This window comes from Malania oleifera, chromosome 7 (assembly GCF_029873635.1).
Source record: "Malania oleifera isolate guangnan ecotype guangnan chromosome 7, ASM2987363v1, whole genome shotgun sequence".
NCBI classification, from domain to species: Eukaryota; Viridiplantae; Streptophyta; class Magnoliopsida; order Santalales; family Ximeniaceae; genus Malania; species Malania oleifera.
Window position 1 is genome coordinate 97,748,133 of NC_080423.1, and position 23,287 is coordinate 97,771,419.

Consider the following 23,287-nt stretch of genomic DNA (forward strand, 5'->3'; position numbering starts at 1 on the left):
AAGAAAGCATGAACTTTAGGGTGAATAAAAATGTGAATTTTGAAGTAGCTAATTGCTATAGTCTTGTTTTTTTTTTTTTTTTTCAATAAAATTTTTTTTTGATAAGATTCTCCTTTAATGAATTTATTCTTGTTGGTGATTGCTATTATTTATCAAAAAGAAAACTCAGGAATATGAATGTTTATCATAACTAAAATTACTTCACATCTAAAATTTATTCATTTCTTTTTTGGGAGTATTTTACAATACAAGCCATAAAGTGCAATTGACATTTCAATATTATTATTTCTCGTCATTTCGGACCCTTTTACGGGACGTTGCGACATTCAAATAAGTTTTTTTTTCAAAAATATTTAAATTTTTTTTTAAAAAATTTTAAAAATTACTTTTTAAAATAAGTATTTATTTAAGTGTAAACCAAATATTACTTCAGCTTTAACATGAGTCATGGACCTCATAGTCCACCCTTCTTAAGGGAAACCCGGCCCAGTCTTTAAACGGGTGGGCAGGACACATCAACGTCTAAAAAAAAGCCAAGCCCAATGTCGAAAAGCGAAGCGAAGCCCAGCCCAAGACGTTGGTTTATAAATTGACCTCTCTCTCTCTCTCTCTCTCTCTCTCTTTCTCTCTCTCTCAGGCGTGTGCTTTTGAGCTTTGCCAGGATGATGTCGCGGGAGGAGGAAGAGGAACGACGTCGTCAAAGGAAGCTGGAAGAAGCCCTCGAAGTGCAATCTCTCAGGCGCATCATCAGCGCCTACCTCAAGTATGGCGCCTCACTTCTCTCACAGACTGACGCATTTCTGGCTGCTCCCACACACTGACTCTGTTTCTTTATTGATCCGCTGATTTTGTTTGCTCAAAATTCTCATTGATTGCCATAGGCTGTTGCATTGTCTTTCTCACTTTTTTTTTTTTTTTTCTTTGTTGTTGTTGTTGTTGGTAAAATCATTTATTTTGACATTGATGAAACGCAAAACCATTGCTCGCTGCCTTTTTTGGTTTTTTGTTTTTTGTTTTTTTATCAGATAGTTGATTGAGGCGTCGTTCTGAATTTGACATTATTTTATGCTAGCTCGAAATGGGTTCCGAGATGCACTGGACTTGTTGATTTTCTACCATTGGAAGAATACCATCTGTATCTCTAAACACTTGTTTGGGTTGTCTTTGTTCTTGGTTAAACGTCTCTCTCTCTCTCTCTCTCTCTCTCTCTCTCTCTCTAATTAATTTATATCATACCAGATAAAAAACATGTGCAGTGTCACACAATAAACATTTATAGGAGGAAGGGTCTTAGCTGAGGGCATTTTCACAAAAAAAAAAAAAGAATTTGGGGTGATGGGGTCAAATCTTGGTTAAGTGAGTGTGGTTATGGTGTAGCAAATACACGAGTGGATCCAAAGCATTGGCCTAACTGTAGATTCTTAAATTGTGTCACAACAATTCAAGCAATTATTTATTTAATTAATTATGTATTATCTGCAAATAATATACACTGTACACACCAAATAACTATATATATATTCAATAAAAAATAAATTCATTAAGAAAGAAAGATGTATGAAGAGGATGAAAAATCTTAGAAAAACAAATCAAAAGATTAAAAACCAAAAGGAAGCTAATGCAAAGAGAAAAAAAAAGTAAGTTAAGCTAATAGAGCCAACAAATCATGTTGGATATCAGAGACAACTACGCTGCCAAAGCACTCAGTAGGGAGCACCCAGATGGAAGCGAAGAACAATCCTGCCGAAATCAAATCTATAGATGAAGCACCAAAAATCTAGGCATTTCTCTCAAGCCAGATTACCCCTATATCTGCAAAAAACTGCACATTGCACAAAATGCTCACATTCTTTTGTCTCCCAATGCCTTTATAATCAAACAACATGAAAACATCCAAACAATGAGGATAACCCAACACTCTCCCAACAAACTCAACATTTTTTCCCATAAGCACCAAGCCGTAGAGCAATGAAGAAATATGAGCATGATCCTAACTACTAGCATAACTCCTAAAATACACATAAGGAGAGAGATCAATGTATGCTCTACAAATCTGCAGCAGATTGTTGGAGTTAACTGTTAACTCTATTAATACACCTAAATGTGTTAGATATGTATGTAATTACACAATTATACAAATTTTTATGTACATAAGTGTATATCTGGCTATATATATACATATATAGAGATATATACGTATCTTTGATCTTGTTCTCGAGGTATTTATTTAATTATACACACACACACACACACACATACATATGTAATGTGTGTAATTAATATGTTATTAATTACATATGCATGTTATAATTTGGGTTGAAAGACAAGATTTAGTTGTCGTGAGCAATATTCCGACGAGGTCGCCACAAAATAACCCTTACATATGTACGTGAGTATATAGATCATATGTACGCAATTATGTAATTGATTGCAGAATTATGTTATTACAAGTACGTATATGCAATTCCATGTTTGTAATTTTGCATCATTTATGCTCAATCAATTAGCATTTACAAGGTTCAATTTCGTGATGCATAAAAATACTCTCCAATATTTAAAGAATTGTGATATAATATATAGTTTACACAAAATTGTGATGTATGGTTCTTTGGAGGTTTAAAAAAACGTGCTTATTGTTTAAGGGCATTTGTCCATAAAATAGCACTTGTCCATAAAATAGCACTTGGATCTCACATATTGATTTCCATAACTGTCATGGTTTTGAAAATAAGGGAAGTTTAGTGATCATAATAAAACCACATAGTGGCTCTTTATTTTTTGATTAAACCATAGGGAGGGTTTATGTAATTTTCCTTTTTTTTTTTTTACTGACAATCAGGTCTCCTAAACCTGCCTAACCCACCTTCTTTCTAAAGGGGGGAAATGACAAAAGGAGAAATGGAAAGACTTTTCAATATCTGCTTTAGACCTCTTATGCTCTGTACACTGTGGATGATGAATAGTCTCTTTTCATGCTCCTCTTAAACCTTTACACATTGTGCTTTGTGAGTTTGTATAATATAGCAGTTTCAGGCCCTAGCTCACTACAGCAAGTTTTTCTCTACAAGAACCAAGGAAGGCCACATTCTTGAATAACAAAGATGCAACTATTTTTTCTTTGGAAAAGATGTCGATTGGATTTTGGGTTGTTAGGATGACAGCTTAAGAGTTTTGGAAATTTCTCCTCTTCATTCCACTGTTTGGATCCTGGACTAAGAAATTGGAATTAGGAAAATATAGGATCTCTCATGTGAAGGGCACTTTAACTAATGACCGTTATGGTGATGACTTTTTATCAAGCTATTTCATTGAGGAGGATGGAGGCTGTTCGAAATAAGATGTGCTGGTGGGCTGATACATCTCTATCCTATTTGCTAACATGTCCAATCTGCTGCAAAGTCAAGTTTTGCTTGAAGGTGATAGTTTGGAGAACTTTTAAGTGAATGAAAATCAGTAGGGGTGCACTATTTAGAGCTTCAATTTTACAGTTTGTTTTTGTGTTGTTTCTTTTATAGAAAGGTATACTTTCTATGGATTAGGAAGTGGTAGTATGCCACAAATGTTAATTTAATTTAATTTTTTTTTTGGGGCGAGGGGGGTGTCTAGGGTGAGGTGAATGGGTTGGGATAGTGGTTTAGGAGGGACTTCGAAATTCAAATTGTTCAACAGAAGGCCCAGATACGTGGAGCATTGATTAGGGTAATCGGGTAGTGAGAGGAGAGTTGTTAATGCATAGTCAATGCCTGGTTTATCATTAATTATGTGGTGGAGTAGATGTAGTATATTGTTGTGTTGCTTTAAAATTTCAGTATTTTAGTGAAGGACTGCCGGAGTGTGGCTAGTCATTGATTTAGCTTCTAGCAAGGTTGCATTGAGGTCTATTTTTTTATTTTTTTTTCGTATGGCTTGGCGAACAAATCTAGGAGGTGGTTTGTTTATGGTCCTAACCCCCTAGCTTTCTATTTTTTTGTGTGAAGTGATCGACCCTCAAATCCCAAACTTGCATTGTTAGGATGTCAATTTTTACTTTCATTTTAAAATCATTTTGTTAGTGTTAGTTTATACTTTAAAAAAAAATAAAAAAAAGAAGAAGATGTATTAAGGTAGAGAATGTACAATCAAAGCTAGGATAAAACTATACTAAAAAAAAAAAAGAAAAGAAAAACTCAAAAAGGAAAAAAAAAAAAAAAAACTACAGCCAAAGCAAAAATGGCACATTACAACTACTAAAATGCCAAGAAATCCTCTCTTTAAACCCTTACCATCATAGTTCACCAAACTGTTCAAATTAATTAATTCCCTCTGACCAGGACTCGCCACTATCAAGCTTGACTTGATTACCTCCTTGATTAGACAACATGAGGCCCAAATCACTCAACAACCTTTAAGCTTCAATTTCCTTCTAGGAATTTTGTCTTGAATTAGAGTAGGCAGAATTCCATCCTTAACCTTTATAACATCTTTGGGGGCCTCCTTTTCAAGAAGATTAATACCTTATAAACCTTCTAATGAAGAAGGCGGCGCGTAGGTTAAATCCTCAAGACAATCAATGGAAGAATCAGAGGAATATCCCCACTTTTTTTGAATATGGCCCCATAATATACGTTTTCAAAATCACCACTCTCTATGCATCCTAATCCTAAATATCTTCCCATCTCTTACTTTCCTTGCTAAAAAATTCTCTCCATCAATTGGCTCTTCCTGTATACTTAAGACCCCTATGGAATCCCTTTTTTTTTTTATAATTTTATGTGTTTTATCACTAGATTATTCTCGCTTATCTTCAATAATTTTCCTCCCTTCAGAATCCATTTGTATTTCCTTATGATGTGCATACACTTTACTACTCCTCAAATTATCCTAATAGACTCCCTTTCCAAGTTGATTTCCCACTGAACCAAAAATGAAATCTTAATTTTAAAAATCACAAAATTAAGATTCTTAGAGCCAGACTCCTCCCTTACATTCATAGAGCATCCCCCTAATGGCATTATCCTCCGGTTGAGGACAAGCAACCTACGTATTAGTCCTTCCTCCTTCCATCGCCTCTTGCACTTTATTTTTGTTGGAGCATCCCTCTTCATGGCCATCAAAGATGTTTTTAGAAGAAGAGCATATTGGATCACCTTGTACACCATTTGAAGATGGACATTGTTTGATTTGTTGCTGCTTCGAAGGATGATAACTCCCCATATCCTTCCAAGGGATTGTAGAGACATTTGGGCCTTCCCTGTTAAGTGGCCCATGTGCTCTTTTGATGAAGCTTCCCACTACCTAAGCTCTATGTTTTAAATCAAATAATTGCTTTTGGGCCTCCTTAACCAATATGCCCAACAGAGAGTTCAATAGGATCTTATATTTTCGAACGACCAGTCCAAATCAATGTTAGTTGAGAATAAGCCAAGCCCAACCCACTCTATCTTCATCAACCCATCTTCCATGCTAGAAACCCTAGCCGCCTCAATCTTCGTCTTCTCGTCATTCACATGAGAAACCTTAGTTGCCTTTGTTTTCAACTGCCCAGCTGGCAACGTCGCCTTCAAGACCGCCAGTTGTTCTTGAGAAGCTAATTGAATGAGCTGCTCTTGCAACTTTCCCCCACGATGAGCATAGACCATCTCTTGCATGTTCTTAGAAGCCAATAGACCTCCACCGTAGCCTATGCTTCCAGCAACGACCTGTCTGCATGAGCACTTTCTGTTGATCTTCTTGCTATTTGCTCCATTCGAGCTTGACCGACAAGAACTCTTCAAAGCAACAAAGGCATCCCCAAATCGAAACCTCCTCCCTATTTTAGCCCTTCAGGAACAAAGATGGAATACTTCTTTTCCTTCCATCCACGTCTTGATTCCACGATTTCCCAGCCTTGGTCACATGAATCCCATCCAATAATCAATATAGCCCACCTTGAATCTTCGAAATCTTTTGCCTAAACTACTAGCAAGAGCCAAGAACCCTTGAGAAAACCTTAAAGTTGCTCTAAAAGAAAGACGTACCTTCAACTGCACCTCCGATTATTTTCTAGAACAAAAACAGATGCAGTTTTCCCTACCTCATCCCTTCGATCTAGATAGAGCGAACCCCCGCCATCTCACCTAACTTATAACATGATAACAGACGAGAGAGAGAAGATAGAAGAAAGGGTGAATGCACGAGAGAGAAGACCATCGCGAGAGCTCAACTTCTCCTTTTAACTCATTGAATAATTGATGTACATCAACGTACATTGGGTTCAACATACGACATAGGAGAGCACTATCTCAGTGATTATTTAGTTTATGCTTTATACAATTAATTTCATGTATCATTTTGTTGGTGTCATGTAAGGGCGGTACTAATTTGTTTGCTTGATCATTTGAATGGCATCCTTTGTGGCTGTAGTGAGCATAGTTATTAGAATCTTACGATTTGTGATTTGAATCATCTTGGTTCGTATTAATTACACCAAATCGATTTTGATTCTTGCTAGAGAATCAGAAAACAACAGTTGTTGAGTCCATTGATTTTCCCCCCAAATCTAATGAATAGATATTAATCAATTGACTTGATTCTCTTAAATCTAGTAAGTCTCAACTGTTTTAAGCCCTCTAGAAACAACTTTTGTTATTGCTTTTTTACACGGCTGCCTTCCATTTCTTCTTTACATCAGTTCTTTGCTGAAAAAGAGGAGAAAACAGAACTTGAGGGCTTCTGTTGCCTCACAAAACCGTTCTTTGCTCTCGGAGGAGTATGACGTTTTGCCATTGAGAAAGAGGGGAAGAACACCGATTGGCTAAGGTGGTACTCACATTTGCTGTGTTGTTAAGATATAAACCACATTTTTGAGTTTGTAGTTGCTTGTTAAAAAATTTATCAGTTTTTTTCAAGTTATTTTTTTTTACTTTTTAATTATATTATGCATGAAATATGTTTTTTTTTTTTTGATACACCAAAAGTGTAGTTTATTATTATTTTTTATTGTTTCTTTTCCTTAAACAACATAAAGTTTTGTTTTTTGTTAATTTTTCATTTTTTCTTGACTCCTTTCTTTTTAATTGTTTAGAGAAAGCATACACATGATATATGATTTTCTTTATTGTTAAAATTTAAATGTGTTTTACTATTTTGTTTGGTGTATGTATTTTCGTATGTGGATATCATTTGGAATCAATTTTGAAAATTTGTACCCACCTAATCTTTACGATTCAATTCGATTCTCATTTCATGATTCCTAGAATGAAGATTTCAATTCATGATTCAAATCTTGATTTGACAACTTATGCAGTGCAGCTGTTTGATTAATCTGTGTTTTGAAGTGACATCAGCTTTATTGCATGATTGTATATGTTCGCCTTAATCAATGTATGTGCTTTGTCACTATTTGCTTGTATATTTATTTGATTTGTAAGCTTCAAGTGTACCCTTCAATAATTTTATATCATGCATGGGCAGGGGGACAATGAGGTTTATGCTTTTATTTTTCATCTGCGTGATTGTGTGTATACTGTTTCTTTTTACTCCTTGTTGATCATATTTTCTTATCTTCTATGGACTTGTATATAGTTACCCAGATGCTGCAGAAGAAGATGTCAGAAGATATGAAAGGTCTTTTAAAAAGCTTCCACTCGCCCATAAGGTAATTACCTTCTCTATTTGGCTAAGAGTTTTTTGTTATGAGCAAATTTTTGGAGTTGTAATGAAGCAATGAAACAATTAAAGGAACTGGCTTACATATAGATGACTAGAATTTTATAACATTTTTGTAAATGCCATGTTCTTGAAAGAATCCACACTCTGATTAGCTTTCTGCAGTTAATATAATCTGGTTGCCGTGTCTGGTGACGAGTACTCATGGATCTAAGTTATCTAACAGATTTTATATTTAATGTGCTTTGTAAAAGATGCTAAAATTTACACTGCTGCATCTACTGGTCCTATTCATATGGTACAGGAAGTGTGGGAGGCAGAACATCTGTATATTAATCATGATTCAGTTGTGAATATTGTAGGCCTTATGCTTGTCAAGAAGCAATTTGATTGAGAGGAAAACTGTTCAGGATAGGGGCTTGAGCCTTGAGTCATCATTTTGATAATATAATTGTTCAATAGTAGAGGGTGGCGCTTGGATAAACGATAAGGTTGCTTCTTTGTGACTGGTTGTCATGGGTTTGAGTCTAAGTAAACAGTCTCTTCGCATAAAAGCAGGGATAAGTCTGCGTACACTGTGACAGCCGTTCCCCTACCCTTGCAAAGCACAGAGCCTTGTGGTCTGGGGATGCCCTTTTTTAGTTGTTCAATAGTAATCTTCTTTTGTCAGTTTATTAGGGATATGTTGGTAATATTTAAGTAATAGAGTTGTCTGTTATGTTGCTCAATTCCTCATAGGTATTTGGTTTTCGAATTTGCTTTTTTTGGATTTGAGTAGTCTAGTATAGAATTTATGAAGCAATCTTCACTCAAAATTGCTTACTTAAGAAGTTTCCTGTTTTAACCAAGTGTTGAAAAATTTCAGGATCTCCATTTTCTAGTTCTACTTTGAATTCAGTTCGGAGTGTGTTTTTAGATTGGAAATTAAGCAATTAGAAAAAAATTAGATTTGTTTTTAATTTATAAGTTAACAGCTTGAGTCCTAGTTGGATTCGGCTGAGATTTTGATTAAAATGAATGCCCTAACTTGAAATAGTTCTCTCCACAATAATACCCTTACTAACTCTCACTAATTAACATACTAACACAGGTGATAATAATAATACCAAAAGACATAAATAACCTCTAACACTCCCCCTCAAGCTGGAGCATAAATTTCATATGATCCTAGCTTGTTACAAAGAAATTTAACACGTGATTTGGTAAACAAATCAGCAAGTTGCATAGCAGATTTCACATAAGCGGTAGTAATGAGCTTCTGCGCAAGTTTCTTCCGAACAAAGTGGCAATCATCTTCAATGTGCTTCGTCCACTCATGAAAGACCGGGTTGGAGGCAAAATGAAGAGCAACTTGATTGTCACACATCAACTTCATAGGCTGAGAATGAGAAATACCCAATTCTCCCAACATGTTCTTCAACCAGTATTCTGATTCAGCACTTGACTTGCCACCATAGTTTGTTTCTTATTGTTCCAAGAAACCAAATTGCCACTAACCAAGATATAGTACCTAGTTGGGATCTCCGGTCAGAAGGCAACCCAGCCCAATCTGCATCTGTATATCCATGGATATAAGTGTGACCCTAATCCCGATATAAAAGACCTCTCTTGGATGCAACTTTGAAATATCTCAAGATGCAAATTACTGCGTCCCAATGCTTGTCCTCAGAGAATCTATAAATTGACTCACAACACTTGTTGATATATCCGACCGAGTGACTGTGAGGTAATTCAACTGTCCAACAAGTCTCTGGTATTGTCCGGGACTAGATGGTAAATCACCCATATCCGACACTAACTTCTTGTTAGGATCTATGGGTGTATCAACCAGTTTAAATCCCAACAATCCAATTTAATTCAATAGATTAAGAACATACTTCCTCTGTGACAAAACTGTTTCCATACGATATCTTGATACTTCTATAGCCAAGATGTATTTCCACGGTCCCAAATCTTTGGCTTGAAACTTAGTCTGTAGAAAAAGTTTGAGACTTTGAATGCCTTTATCAACATCACCTGTAATAGCAATATCATCCACAGAAACAATAAGAAGGATTCTACCTGATGAAATATGACAAAACGACACAGAATGATCCACTGCACACCGTCGAAGACTAAACTCAAGTACTACAACACTAAAAGGACCAAAACATGTTCTACGAGACTATTTTAAGTCATATAGAGCCTTCTTGAGCCGACACAGTAAGCCTGACTCCCCTTGAGCAACAAACCCAGGTGGTTGCTCCATATAAACCTCCTCCTCAAGGTCACTATGCAAGAAGACATTCTTCACATCTAATTGATGTTGAGGCTAGTGACCAGTAGTAGCCAAGGAGCCGAACAGATGTACTAATGTAAGTTTGGCAATTGGAGAAAAAGTATCAGAATAATCTATACCATACACTTAGTATATCCCTTAGCAACAAAACGGACTTTTAGATGAGCCACAAAATCATTAGGGTTGACTTTCATAGTGTAAACACAACAACAACCAACACAAACTTGTTAGGAGGAAGAGGTACCAAGTCCCAAGTGCCATTGTCATGTAAAACATTAATCTCTTCAACCATAGCATTCTTCACCGAAAATGGGCTAAGGCTTCCAAAAAAGATTTAGGAAGGATAGTAAATGATAAAACAGTAACAAAACAATAGTAGGAGGATGATAAGGAGTCATAACAAACATAGTTGGAAATGGGATGTTGGGTACATGTGCATTTACCTTTCTGAACAACAATAGGAGGATCAAGATCATGGGGAGTATGATCATCAGACGAGGAAACCAAAGGTGTGGTAGTAGAAGCTAAAGGGGACTCTCTTCCTTGGAGTCGCCTTCATGAATTCACCTGAAAATTAGGATGATCAAGACAATGCGAACGACTCGAACTAGATGGAGACTCAGATGGTTGATTGGGCAAGGACAACAAACTAGAATTTGGAAGATTAGGCAAAGGAAGGGATTTATTGAGCTCAGAAGCACTCAGGGACAAGGTGTAGTAAGGTGTAGACTCAAAGAAGGTAACATTGGCAGAAACAAAGAAGCGATGCAATAGAGGACTATAACAATGATATCCCTTTTGAGTATTTGACTAGCTTAGAAAGACACATTTTATAGCATGAGGATCCAACTTATCCACCCTAGGAGTTAGTTGATGAGTAGAGGAAACACACCTAAATATACGAGGTGGGAGAGATAATAAAGGTGAATTAGGAAAGAGAATGGAGTAGGGAATTTTACCACTAAGAATAGAGGATGACATCCTGTTGATTAGCTAAAAAGCAGTAACCAGTAAGTACAACATCACTCCAAAACACTTTAGGTGCATGCATTTGATAAAGTAAGGTGCGAGTGATTTCAAGAATGTCTTTTTTTCCTCTCTGCAACCCCATTATATGAGGAGTGTGGGCACAAGATGATCGATGGACATTGCCAAATTGAGTTATATAAGTAGTGAATTGTGCACTGAAATACTCTTTAGCATTCTCACTTCGAAGAATTAGAACTGGCAAACCAAATTGAGTCTTTATTTCAGAACAAAAGGCTAAAAATAGATGAAATAAATCAGAATGATCTTTTATTAAATATAACCAAGTCATTCTTGAATGATCAATCCACAAAGGTTACAAAGTACTGGAAAGCCAACTTGGACACAACTCTACTAGGACCTCAAACATCAAAATGAACTAACATAAAAGGGCTTGCAGCCCATTTATTGATTCGGTAATAACATAAAAGGGCTTGCAGCCCATTTATTGATTCGGTAAGCGAAATGGACATGATGGTGCTTTCCCAATTGACAAGACTCACAATCAAGACTTGGCACAGAACTCAAACTAGGAACAAGACATTTTGACTTTTCAGTGAAGGATGACCAAGGCGACAATGAATTTGGAAAGGATTGTCATATGCTCCCTCAGCTTCCTCATCTCACGAATGTCGGCAGTTATAGGTTGCATGACATTAAGCTCCTCATGAATATGCTTCATTTCTCCAAAATAATATGCAATACTCCTATCTCCTTGTTGTAACTAAAAGTACTCTTGGGATAATCATACATACGTGCAAGGTTATTAGAGTGTAGAAGTTTGACATAATCCCAAATCTCTTTGCACGCATCTAGATGCATACACATATGTGGATTTTCCTAATCTTGCTAAATAAACCCGAACAGCTTTAGACCATTGAACATAGTTCTTTCCATCCATCTTTTGAGTCGTTATCTGTGGCGGCAATGTAGGAAGAAAATTTTTTGGATTCATAGATTCCGTTCTAGCACTCACAAATCAGCAGCCACACCAATGTCAAACAAGAAGAAAAATCAAAACTAATTGGGACAATCACAAACTATGTGAAGCATCGACACAACCACGGATGAGGTGAACAACTCACCGACGGATATAGCACTGCCACAGCCTCACAACTGGACATACAAACGCTGCCACTGATTCAAAAAACTCACAAAGAAGCCTTTACAAACCCCGAACTGAGATTAATGGAGTACTGCGGGTGCATGGTCAAAAAAGGTTGGATTTTTGAGCAAAAAACTGGCCCAACAGCTTGATTATTGTCTGGTGAAGGATTCAGAACATGGCAAAGGAAAATGAGGTGTGGAGGTGGATTTGAGAAGGACAACTACGACAATGGCTTTTTCGGAGACGGCTGAGAGGAGTAGGGTTTAGGTTGGATTGCACTTTGATACCGTGTTGAGATTTTGATTAAAATGAATAACCTAACTTGAAGATAGACCTCTCCCTCTATTTATAATACAAATTAAATACATTCTAATGACAATAATATCCTTACTAACTCTCACTAACTAACATACTAACACACTTCATAATTATAATACTAAAAGACAAAAATAACCTCTAACAGATTCTATGTTATTGTTTCCCCAAGTGGCAACCCTAAGGGGTGGGTTAGTGGTGATGAATTGGATTGCTTAAAAATCCAAGTGAAACTAACCCCCACCTTTTTATAGGGATTGTTTAGAACCACTTGTCAATTAGAAAAACTTAGAATTTTTTTATTTATAAGTTATGACAACTTGAGCCCTAGTTGGATTTTATGTTATTGTTTTCCCAAGTGGCAACCCTAATGGGTGGGGTCTTGGTGATGAATTGTGTTGCTTAAAAACCCAAGTGAGCGTAAAACCTCCCTTTTGATAGGGATTGGTTAGAACCACCTATCAATATGTGTTGAAAGGTTGACAAGTACTGATAATAAATACTGAATTGGATAAGTTACGGAAATTATAAGTACTATACAAAAAGAAGATACTCATTGTACTTGTTAAATGAGTTGTATTTAACTACTCACATTTATAATAAGTAGTGAATTTTTAAATAAATTGGCACATATTTTATCCTTTAATAAATTGTGATGGCCTTAGCGCCTCATAAATGAATACAAATTAATAATAATCATTTGAATAGATTATTGCTAAGTGCAATTTGATTTGATTAAAACTATATCAATTTATTATTCTTACAATTTAATATATATAGTATTTTGTATAAAATTTAATTATATAATATATTTTTCATATAGAATTTAATTATATAATTAAAATATAATCCTTTGAAAAATTTAATTATATAATTTATTAAATTATAGTTTAGTTTTAGTAATATACTATTAATTTGATTAAAAAAATATACAAATTATATTAAAATTTATAAAAATAATTTATAATTATTTCATTTTGTAAATATGTTTATTCATAAAATTTATTTATGCAATTTATGATAAATTCATTTTTTCTGCTAATAATATATAAATTGTTGTAAAAAAAGTATTAATTGTTATTAAATTATATTTTATAGTAATTAAATAGTAATTTCAAATTTAAAGTATATAAATTTATATATTTAATTTATTGGATTTTTAGATAATTTTCTTTTCACAGAAGAGCTTTATTGAAATTAGGAAGGAGAAACAAACACCATAAAGAAGAACAAGAAGTCCTTACTCATGGACACTGTGAAGAATAAACGACATGGCTTTAATAGAGCCACCCATCTTGGTTTGACATCTTGAAAACTACACCTTGAAACAGCATGCACTATAAGCCAGAAGAGAAGCTAGCTACTGTACCCTTTCCCAAATAAGCCTCATTCACCAGAAAAATATTTTAGTATTCCTTACTAGCTCAATTCCCCATTACACAGCACAAAGAACACATCTCCACAACCTCTCGACATCCTTACCTTTCCCAAAACTAGTAAAAGGTATATTCAAGAGCTTCTCCACTGACTTAGGACAAATTCACACTTCACAAAAGAGCATTCCACAAGCCCCATGCAAATGAACAATGTCAAAACAAATGACAAGCGTCCTTAAAACTATTCCCACAGATGAGACACATATTGGCAGACATCTTTAGAAAACTTCCTGTTCTGCAACAGATTGTTCGTGTGATCTCTATTGAGTGGCAGTAGCCATACAAACACTGTTATTTATTTTTTTATTTTTTTATGATAGAAAAAGAACTCTATGAACATAAAATACAAAGAATGGAGGATCAGATATCCTCCTAAAAATGCAAGATGCAGTTACAGTAAGGCCCCTCTCCATTCCCTCTGGAGACTAGTGAATCACACTCACTGAAAAAACCAAAAGAATGAGCCCAAAAGAAAAAATAAGGAAGAGAACTCCATCCCATAGTAAATGTGAAGGAGTTGTTCTGCCATTAAAAATCCTTGCATTCCTATCGAACCATGAAGCCCAAAAAAAGGCAAAAACAGCAGACCTCCACAAAATTATCTCTTTCTGACTGCTGCTGAAACCTCTGTACAGAACCAGCAAAAAAGCGTCAATTGTCCAAGGCAGCACCACTTCCTCATTAAAGACTGAAAACATACAAACACCTTTATCTTAGATTGTACTTTTGCTTCCCATATATACCCCAATAAGAGAGGAAAAAACACATGAAGTAGGGATGATTAGTATAGTCCCGAATCCAAGGACCAAATTCTACCATGACACCTAACCATACAATACAATATAGATAAATATTTTTAATAATGTAATTTTTGTATTTTAATATTAATAATTTATAAATCTAAATCAATGAATTATATTAAAAATTTATAAATCTTATGATTCAATGGATATATTTATTTATAAAATTTAATGATGTCATTTATTAAAATAAGTTTTTGGTTATAGTAGTATATATATTATTATATTATATTTTATAGTTTTTAAAATAATAATTTTACAATTTAATTCCATAAATTATTATATTTTGATAAGAAAAGAAATTATATTAAGAAAGGAGAAGAAATACAAAATAAAAGAGGACAAGAAATCCTCAAGGGAAAAAAAAAAATGAAAGAAATAAAAAAAAATAGGCTAGCTAATTAAGAGAACCACTCAATGAAAGAGAGATCGATAACCTTATCTCTTTATTGGGTGTGCTGGATTCTTTTTTTCTTACTCTTTGAGTGGGAATGTTAGTTGTTATGTTGTGGGTTGGGGATTCTTTGGGGTCTGTCTCTTCAAAATCTTTTCTATATCATCTTTTGAAATCTTCAAATCCCAGCTCTTTCTGTCTGAACAGAGCTGTTTGGAAAGCAAAAATTCCTTTTAAGATTTGAGCTTTCATCTGGACTCTTGTTCTTAATACAGTAGGACTCATAAAGCTCTTAGTCCAGACGTTTATGTGCTGTGCGATGTGGAAAATGAGAATAATCTCATCTTTTTCCTTCTTGTCGGATGGCTGTGAACTCTTTGTTATCCTATTATGGTGAGGACTGGGTAGCTGAATATATTTTCGATGATTTTTTGTTGTGAAATTTTGGGGTTCTGAGAAGAGTTAGAGGGAGAATGTTTTGTCCTCTTCTTCTTGTAATTATTTCTCTTCTTAATGACATTGTTTTTTAACCATAAAATATTTCATCAAATTCGAATTCTTTCTCTTGGGATTTTCATTTTTGGCTTTCCTTTCTTTTTGATAGAAGAAAAAAATTTATTGAAGAGGAGAAAAATACAATCAGGATCTTAAGAAATCCTCATAGCATAGAGCAAGACATCCTCTTCCCTGAGACATTATTAGCATTCCTCTTGAACCAAATACCCCACAAGACAGCAAAAGACTGGCACCTCCACAGTGCGGAATCATCCCTATCTCATCCAAAAACGTTGAAAGAAATAGTTAACAGATCCTCCCCCGGCTCTTGACAGACCTAACTCTCTTTCAAATACTCCAAATAATTTGTTCTGGACCCTCCAAGAAAATTAACAATGAAGAAACAAGTGAGAAGCAGATTCTGAACCTTCAAAACATAGAGAACAAAGCCTTAATTTAATAGGGTTCCTACTCTGCAACAATTGTTAGTGTTAAATATATTAAATTAAGACAACTAATCAATTAAAAGCCTTAATCTTAGAGGGGACTTTGGACTTCCAAATAGAACAATGAAACGAAAACGACGGATCTTCTTGGATCAAAAACTCAAAAAAAGACCTGCAAGAGTACTTCCCCAAAGAATCAAGAACCCATGACCGAGAGTCCATGATTATGGGAGGACGGCTACCCTCCAATCCAACAAACACAAAAAAGAAGAGAGCTCCAAACAAAATGAAAGTCCCAAGAAAATTCATCCCCTATTGAAAAAAAAGAAGAAGAGATAATTCTATTATGCAAGGAGGATGATAGATCCAAACAAGGAAAGGAATTGCAAAGCTCAGCATCACCCACCCAAATGTCTGTGAAAAATCGAATAAGATTCCCATTTCCCACTACCCACAATAAATTTTGTTAAAGGGATAAAGAGAGGGTAAATATGAGAAATACACTTCCATGGGCTCCCAAAAGAAACCTTTAGCCCCATATTGGCATCCCAAATGTTACATTGCATGCCAAATTTACTTTAATAACAGTGTGCCAAAGTGAAATTTCCTCTTAATGGAAATTTCCAATGCCATTTATCCATTAGAGCAATGTTTAGACTACAACTTCCCGAGACCCAAACCCCCTTTTTCGACCTACAAACAATCCCCCTATTAACCAAATGATCCCTATTCTCCCTCACTCCAGAGCAGAGAAAATCTCTCATAACTCTCTCCATTTCTAGCTACTCATGCAGGAATTTTTAAAAAATAGACAAGTAATTGGGATTCGGGAGGAATGCTAGAAAGATAAGTCTGAATAAGGGTGATCCTCTCACAGTTTCACGTAGGGATAATAAAGCACCCTTCCAACCATTTAGCCTCTTAGACACCTTCTCCACTACAAAATCCCCAAACCCAACGGATCTAGGGTTACCACCCAAAAGCAGTCGTAGATAAGTTTTTGGCCAAACTGGAATACCATACCCAGCTACCCAAACAGCAGATCTTGAATCACTCAAATTAATACAAGCTGACCCACTTTATTTATATATTTTTTTGGATAGAAAAAGAAAATTCATTAATATATAGAAGAAAGCTGGCTCCTACGCAAATTTACTTTTAAGAAGCCCTCTCAAACAATTGTAAAATAGTGAGCACATTTGCAAAAACCCCTTATTACTGTAGAGCTCGTAAATTATGATCGAAAGGGTTTGAAAAGGGGTTTCCTTGGTTAATTTTGTCTAGTTTTATTTTGTGATCTTAACTTTTTTGCTTTATTTATTTTTCTTTTTTTATTTTTTCTTTCATCATCAACACTATGCACACACTCATCTTTCATAGCTCACAGCCACAACCTTCCTCAAGCTTCATTCTTGTCTCTAGATTCCTAAGGATCAACAAGCTTGTTCATGGTGCGATCGAGTACTTGTGTGCCTTGGTGTTGACATTCTGAACCTTTTGGTAAGCTCGTTTCAATTCCTTGTTTGTGACCATCTAAAAAAGCCCCTAAAAGTACCTTGTAAGCATTGGAACTCTACCCGAATCCTCGATTGAAAAACCTTGTTCATTTTCTTTGACTCTTCCTAGATTTTCAACTTGAACATGCTTGCTAGTTCCGTGCTTAGGGATATTTGATTTGTATGCTAGGACTTGTGATCTAAGACTTCTAATATGACATCTTTTAAAGTGAACTTGATTACTTGAAATGATCAACTAAGGGCTTTTAAACCAAATCATATACGCTTTCAAAATCTCAACAACTTGTGATCATTAGAATATGTTTGTGATGTTCATGCTTGTTTAATTCAATTCTTCCCATAGATTGTGATATTGTGTGTGTGCTACAAAGAGGGTCAACCGTAGGACTAGGGCTACTTAGAACCATCCTACATCAGATGGATATCTATCACATGAAAATTTCCCAACTAAACAAGATATGCAACTATGATAACCAAGAAAACATATATGCGTTATGCAGCCATATCAAGCAATTAGAGATAGAAAGCTTAAATCTTCCTTATTAGGTTCAACTTTATGCAAGTTTCTACCCTTGTTTCCTTTGGATAACAAAAATCCCTAGGTGGATAAACGAAAATTAAGAACACCTACCTTGATTTTCAGCTTCTTCAACTTAGTCTAAGTTTCCCTCTGAATTTCCTGTATTTTCTCTTGATTTTCTCTGAATTTCCCTGATTTTCTGCAGAGTTATCTTTCTCTTTCTCTCCCCCCCTCTCTCTCTAGAACTAGGGTTTTCAGCAAGAGTTTGTGGTATTCTTTATGGCGCATCGTCCAATGTGTTCTCCTCTGATTGCCCATGTAGGCTTCTGGCGTATGTTCAGTCTGCTCGGCAGGCTTGGAATAGTCAATAAAGCAGCTGGACATATGGCAGTACCATAGCAGCTGGTGGCAACAGGGGTCCTGCAGTGCTGACATCTGTGTATTAGGTGTCTGCTTCTGGTTTTTTCAGAACTGCCAGGTGGCTGCTGCTGGTTTGTAGTGCTGCCTGGTGTTACACCTGGTTTCAGCATGCCCCATAATTTTTTTTTTTTTTTTGAATTCTCTCTCTCTGCCCCCACTCTTATGCTATTTACGTTTTAGCTTGACCCTCATAATTTGCTTTCATCTAAGCCCCTCCCACCACTAATAAGTCAAATGGAATTTGACTTATTAGTCTTATTCATTAACACAACTCAAATAAATGAATAACATGGCTAGTATGAACTTGATTATTGCAAAACAAAGCAAGTCACACTAATTTATCAAAGTAGTTTAAATTTACCATGGCGTAAAGGGTATGGTTATCACACATGCCATATTCTTCTTGGGCGGCCTTGCCATTATGGCAGGGGCACACAATCCATGATGGTATCAAGAATATTTATTTATTTATTTTTAAACATTGGGGGGGGGGGGGGGGAAGAGGAAGCTTATGCAGAAACCAATAAAGGATGATAATGTTAAGAGGCAAGAAAATGATTGTTCTCTTTCTCTCCTAAATAAAAGGGATTTTACTCAAGAAAGTGATTACAGTGGGCTGATTTACATCCTCTTTCAAAAGGAAGGTAAGCTGCAGTTGGAGTTCCCAATGCTGTCAAAGAGATGCATAATGAGTTCAAACATGTGATATTGGATGAGTTACTTGACGGACTCCCCACTGTGAGGAATATACAACATCAAATTGATCTTTTACCAGGTGCTACATTACCTAATTTTCTGCATTATAGAATGAGCTCGGAGGAGCATGAAGAGCTTCAAAAGCAGGTTAGGGAACTTAGAAAGGGATTTATTCAAGAAAGCCTATGTCCTTGTGCTGTACCAGCTTTACTCACTCCTAAGAAGGATAGAACTTCGAGAATGTGTGTGGACAGCTAGGCTATGAACTGCAGTCAGTCATAGTGATGCATTTCAAACTAGGAAAATTTTAAAACTGGTTACCTGCAAAGGAGAAGACGTGGTGAAAAGGACAATTGAGGTGCAGGAAACTAAAAGAAAAAAATAATAATCACTTCAGATTTCTAGTCATTTGGAAAGGAAAGCCTGACCATCAAAAGTCTTAGATAGTCAAATGGGAGCATATGCTAAATGATGCCAAGATTTGTGAACCAACTCTTTTAGGAAGCTGTTAATCACATAGGCAGGCAGTTCAAGGAGTATTAGGTTGGTGACTGGGTGATGGTTTTCCTATAGAAATAGAGATTTTTGTGCTTACCATAAGTTGAAAGGTTGAAGATTGGAGCACAAATTTGGTGAAAATGCCAATGAAGTTGAATTCCCTCATGGTTTGGATATATCACTAATCTTTAATGTGGCGGATTTGTACCCATTCCATGGTGATATACAAAGTGTTGAGTGCAAAAACTCTGCCAAAGTCACTTCTAGCAAGGCAGAAACAATTGAGGCTGTCATACATGTGCGACAGGTGAAGTCTAGGGTTGGAATTTATTTCAGATTCTTGGTTAAATGGATTGGCAGACTTGGATATGAGAATTCATGGATTAGCGAGGAGGAATTCATGAAGATTGACCCTGACATGTGCCAGACAGCCAAGATGACAACTCGAATGGGGGTGAGTCTTTTCTAAGAAGGGAAGAAATAATGCAATCATTAGCCTTTATTTAATTTTCTGCTTATATCAAGCATTGCTATTTATGGGTGCTAGGGGTATTTTTGTAATTTCTGAATTTTTGGGGGTTTATTTTTGTCAAATTACCTTTGGGGGTCATTTTGTAATATTCAGGGGGTATCTTTGTGATTGTAGTTATTTTTGGTGGGCTTTATAAGATAAGTGGTTTTTGAGGGGGTTATGTGCAAAATAGGAGTTTGTTAGCTTTACCGTGATCCCAAGAAGGGAGGAATTGGTATTTTTAAAATTTAAGCCCTACGTCAATCTCCTAACACTAATATATTCACAATCCTATGGTCAATCTAGTGCAAGTAATGTAAATGTATACCAGAAAGTAAATAAAGCAATTTAATCAAACACATGCACCGGAAAGCAGTAAAGTAAGGGTGACACGCAGAAATGTTATCGAGCTTCGGCCAATTGCCTACGTCCCTACCTTGGCTAACAAGCACAAAGATTATCACTATAACTTGCTTACTTAAACGGGTGTATAGAAATCAGGTCAATTAGCATAGGGCTGACCTCAACCCTTACATACAATTCTTACGGGGCTGGATTATCGCCCCCTCAGGCCACGCCTGGAATCACTCAGATTTTACAATCAAATGATACAAAAATAGTGCTCTCAAGTAAAGCAGAAATGTACCCAAATACGCACAATCACACACACATCAATAGCATGGATATAGTGTAAGCTCAGTGATGCAAGTTTTGTTCAATCAATACTCAACACAGTATAATCAGTATGATGCTCAAGAGTATTCAACACAAGCAGTAACTTGGAATAAAAACAAGTATTTCAATAGCGCATCAGTATTCCAAGTATTCAAATCAGATAATCAAACTAGTTCAAAAAGAGTTTTCCTCAATGAAAGATGCACAACATTAGTTTGAAAATAAGTGCTTGTTTGAGAAATCTTTGCACACCAAAAATCAAGCTATTGGATACTTGCAAAAAATATGCAAATATCCTAAGCTTACTTGGTTTATCCCCACACAAGATTTATAATGAGCAAATTTGTGGGATAAACCTAAGCTAAAACTCACCAAAAGAAATATGGCAATCAATCACTCAAATGGGAGTTTCTAGCAAGCTATAGCAATCTAGAAATGTTCACACAATCTCAGAAAATATCAAACGAACGGAAATTTGAGAGTATTTGGCCAAAAGATGTATTTTCAATAGAGAAGATATTTTGGCTAATCTATTTGCTAATCTATACCTAATCATGCAAATGGACTCATATTTATAGTCAGGGGTAAAGATATAACCGTTTGGGATATAATGGGAATAATTAAAAAGGTCTCAAAAGATTAAAATCCAATTAGCCCGACTTAACCCAGTTTTACCGCGGTTAAAATAATTTTAACCGGCTGGGGTTCGTGTGGCTGAATTCAAGTTCAGTCGCTCGGCAAGACACATGCTGAAAAGGTGGTTAATGAATTTCGGTCACTTGGATAGATCTTTGGCACCCCGAATCAAAGTCAGTAGCAAAGTTTTGTGACTTCGGGTGCCCGGTCTAACATTCGGTGGCCCGAACACATGTGTTCGGTCGCGCGGGGTTCGTTTTGAACTAAAAGAATCGGTCGCCCGAGTTGGTGAATAGTCCCTTTCAAGGTGTTCGGGCGCCCGGAGACAGTATGTGCATTTAAGGGTCGGTCGCCCGAGAGCCTAGTCAATATGTTGACTTGTCACCATTCGGGCGCTCGAGGAGTTTTGTACTCCAAGGGTTCGGTCGCCCGAACTCTCACAAAATGCTTAGATTTGTTCAACTAGAGCACAATTTCAACACACTTATATATTATATATTATGTGTGTGAGTGTTGGAGCCTAGGGTCTTGCTATTGTCTAATTGAACTTACGATATATCCTGTATGCATGATGTGCAGGTAAGAAACATACAAACCACATCCTAGGTTACTATTACAGACCCATACTACAGACATTAAATTTACAATTACAAATTACAAGTCTTCGGGGTCTTCATGTTTCTTCAAGTGTCCTTCCTTGGGATATTTATTTGAGCCTGTACAAACACTTGACAATCATCAAATATCAGTATTTGTCATTTTCAAAACTGGGTGCGACCTATAAGGTCAACAGAGTTGATTTCTCTTGGAAGCTTCAAGCCTAGTATAAATAGGAGTCTTCAGCCACTTCTCTTGGAGGTGTTTTGACATTTTATCTTTGAGAAGAATTCTCCTCCAGAGCATAGCTCAAAACTAGCAAGGGTTTGAAGATTTGGAGGCTTTGGTTTTGAGGAGTTGACCCCGTGGTGCCTACCAATCCCTCCATCGCTGCTAGGGGTGCAAGGGGCTAGCAGAAAGCTGCTTTACAGTTCTGAAACAGTGCTAAAACGGGCACTGATTTGAGGATTAAGTTGCTGTTGTGCCTAGAAATTGTCTTATTTGCTGAACTGAAATTAACAGCAACCATCTCCTTATTAGTTTATGGCTCAGAGAAGGTTGCATCTCTTTATTTGTGAAATTCTTGTTCTAATGCTACAGAAGTTTGCATCATATTAGCCCTATTCTTATCGGCATATGAACCAATCTGTTCAAGATATCTACAATAAGTACAAATGAAAAAGAAGAAAGAGGATCCCCTTGTCTAACCCCATCGCTAAGCTCTAAACGGTGACTTACTTTCCCCATTAATAATGACAGAAAAAATGCAGCAGAGGAACACCTCCTCATCAAACTCTGTCACTTTCACCAAAACCGCTCCTTGTGAAGGCTTAATCTAGAAAACTCCAACTAGCTCAGCTCTAAGCTTTTCCAAGAACCCACATTAATCACAAGGCCCCCTCTCTTTCCTCATCCAAACATTCTCAACTACCTTGTTAGCTTACTAAAATAGCATCAACAATCTGTTTGCCTCCCACAGAAGCACTTTGACTCTTAGAAGTAGTGTCACCTATCAAGTATCAACTATCACATAATTTAACCTATGTACAAAAACGTCACTAGACTAACATCCCCTAATCCAATCCTGTCACCTCTTGTGAAACTCCTTCCTCATGAAGATTTTATATAGAAAATTCCATCTAACTCAGTCCTAAGCCTTTTCAAAATCCACTTTAAACACAAGCCCCCTCTCTTTCCTCCTCCAAACATCCTCTACTACCTCATTAGCTACTAAACTAACTTCAACAATCTATCTCCACTTTGAGCCTCATAAATAGTGTCACCTATCACATA

General features: G+C 36.1%; 1 protein-coding gene across 2 annotated transcripts in view; it reads left to right on the forward strand.

Moving 5' to 3' along the window:
• The first annotated feature begins 602 nt into the window (after positions 1-602).
• The window catches only part of LOC131159279 (uncharacterized), a 63,771-nt gene continuing 41,086 nt past the window's right edge, over positions 603-23,287 (forward strand). Inside the window, exons 1-2 of one of the 2 annotated variants that reach the window (XM_058114033.1) lie at positions 603-763; positions 7,543-7,615. In XM_058114033.1, coding sequence (XP_057970016.1) covers positions 663-763; positions 7,543-7,615 — 174 coding nt within the window. In that variant the 5' untranslated portion in view covers positions 603-662. The remainder of the gene's footprint in view (positions 764-7,542; positions 7,616-23,287) is intronic. The other variant, XM_058114034.1, reaches the window with a different exon arrangement.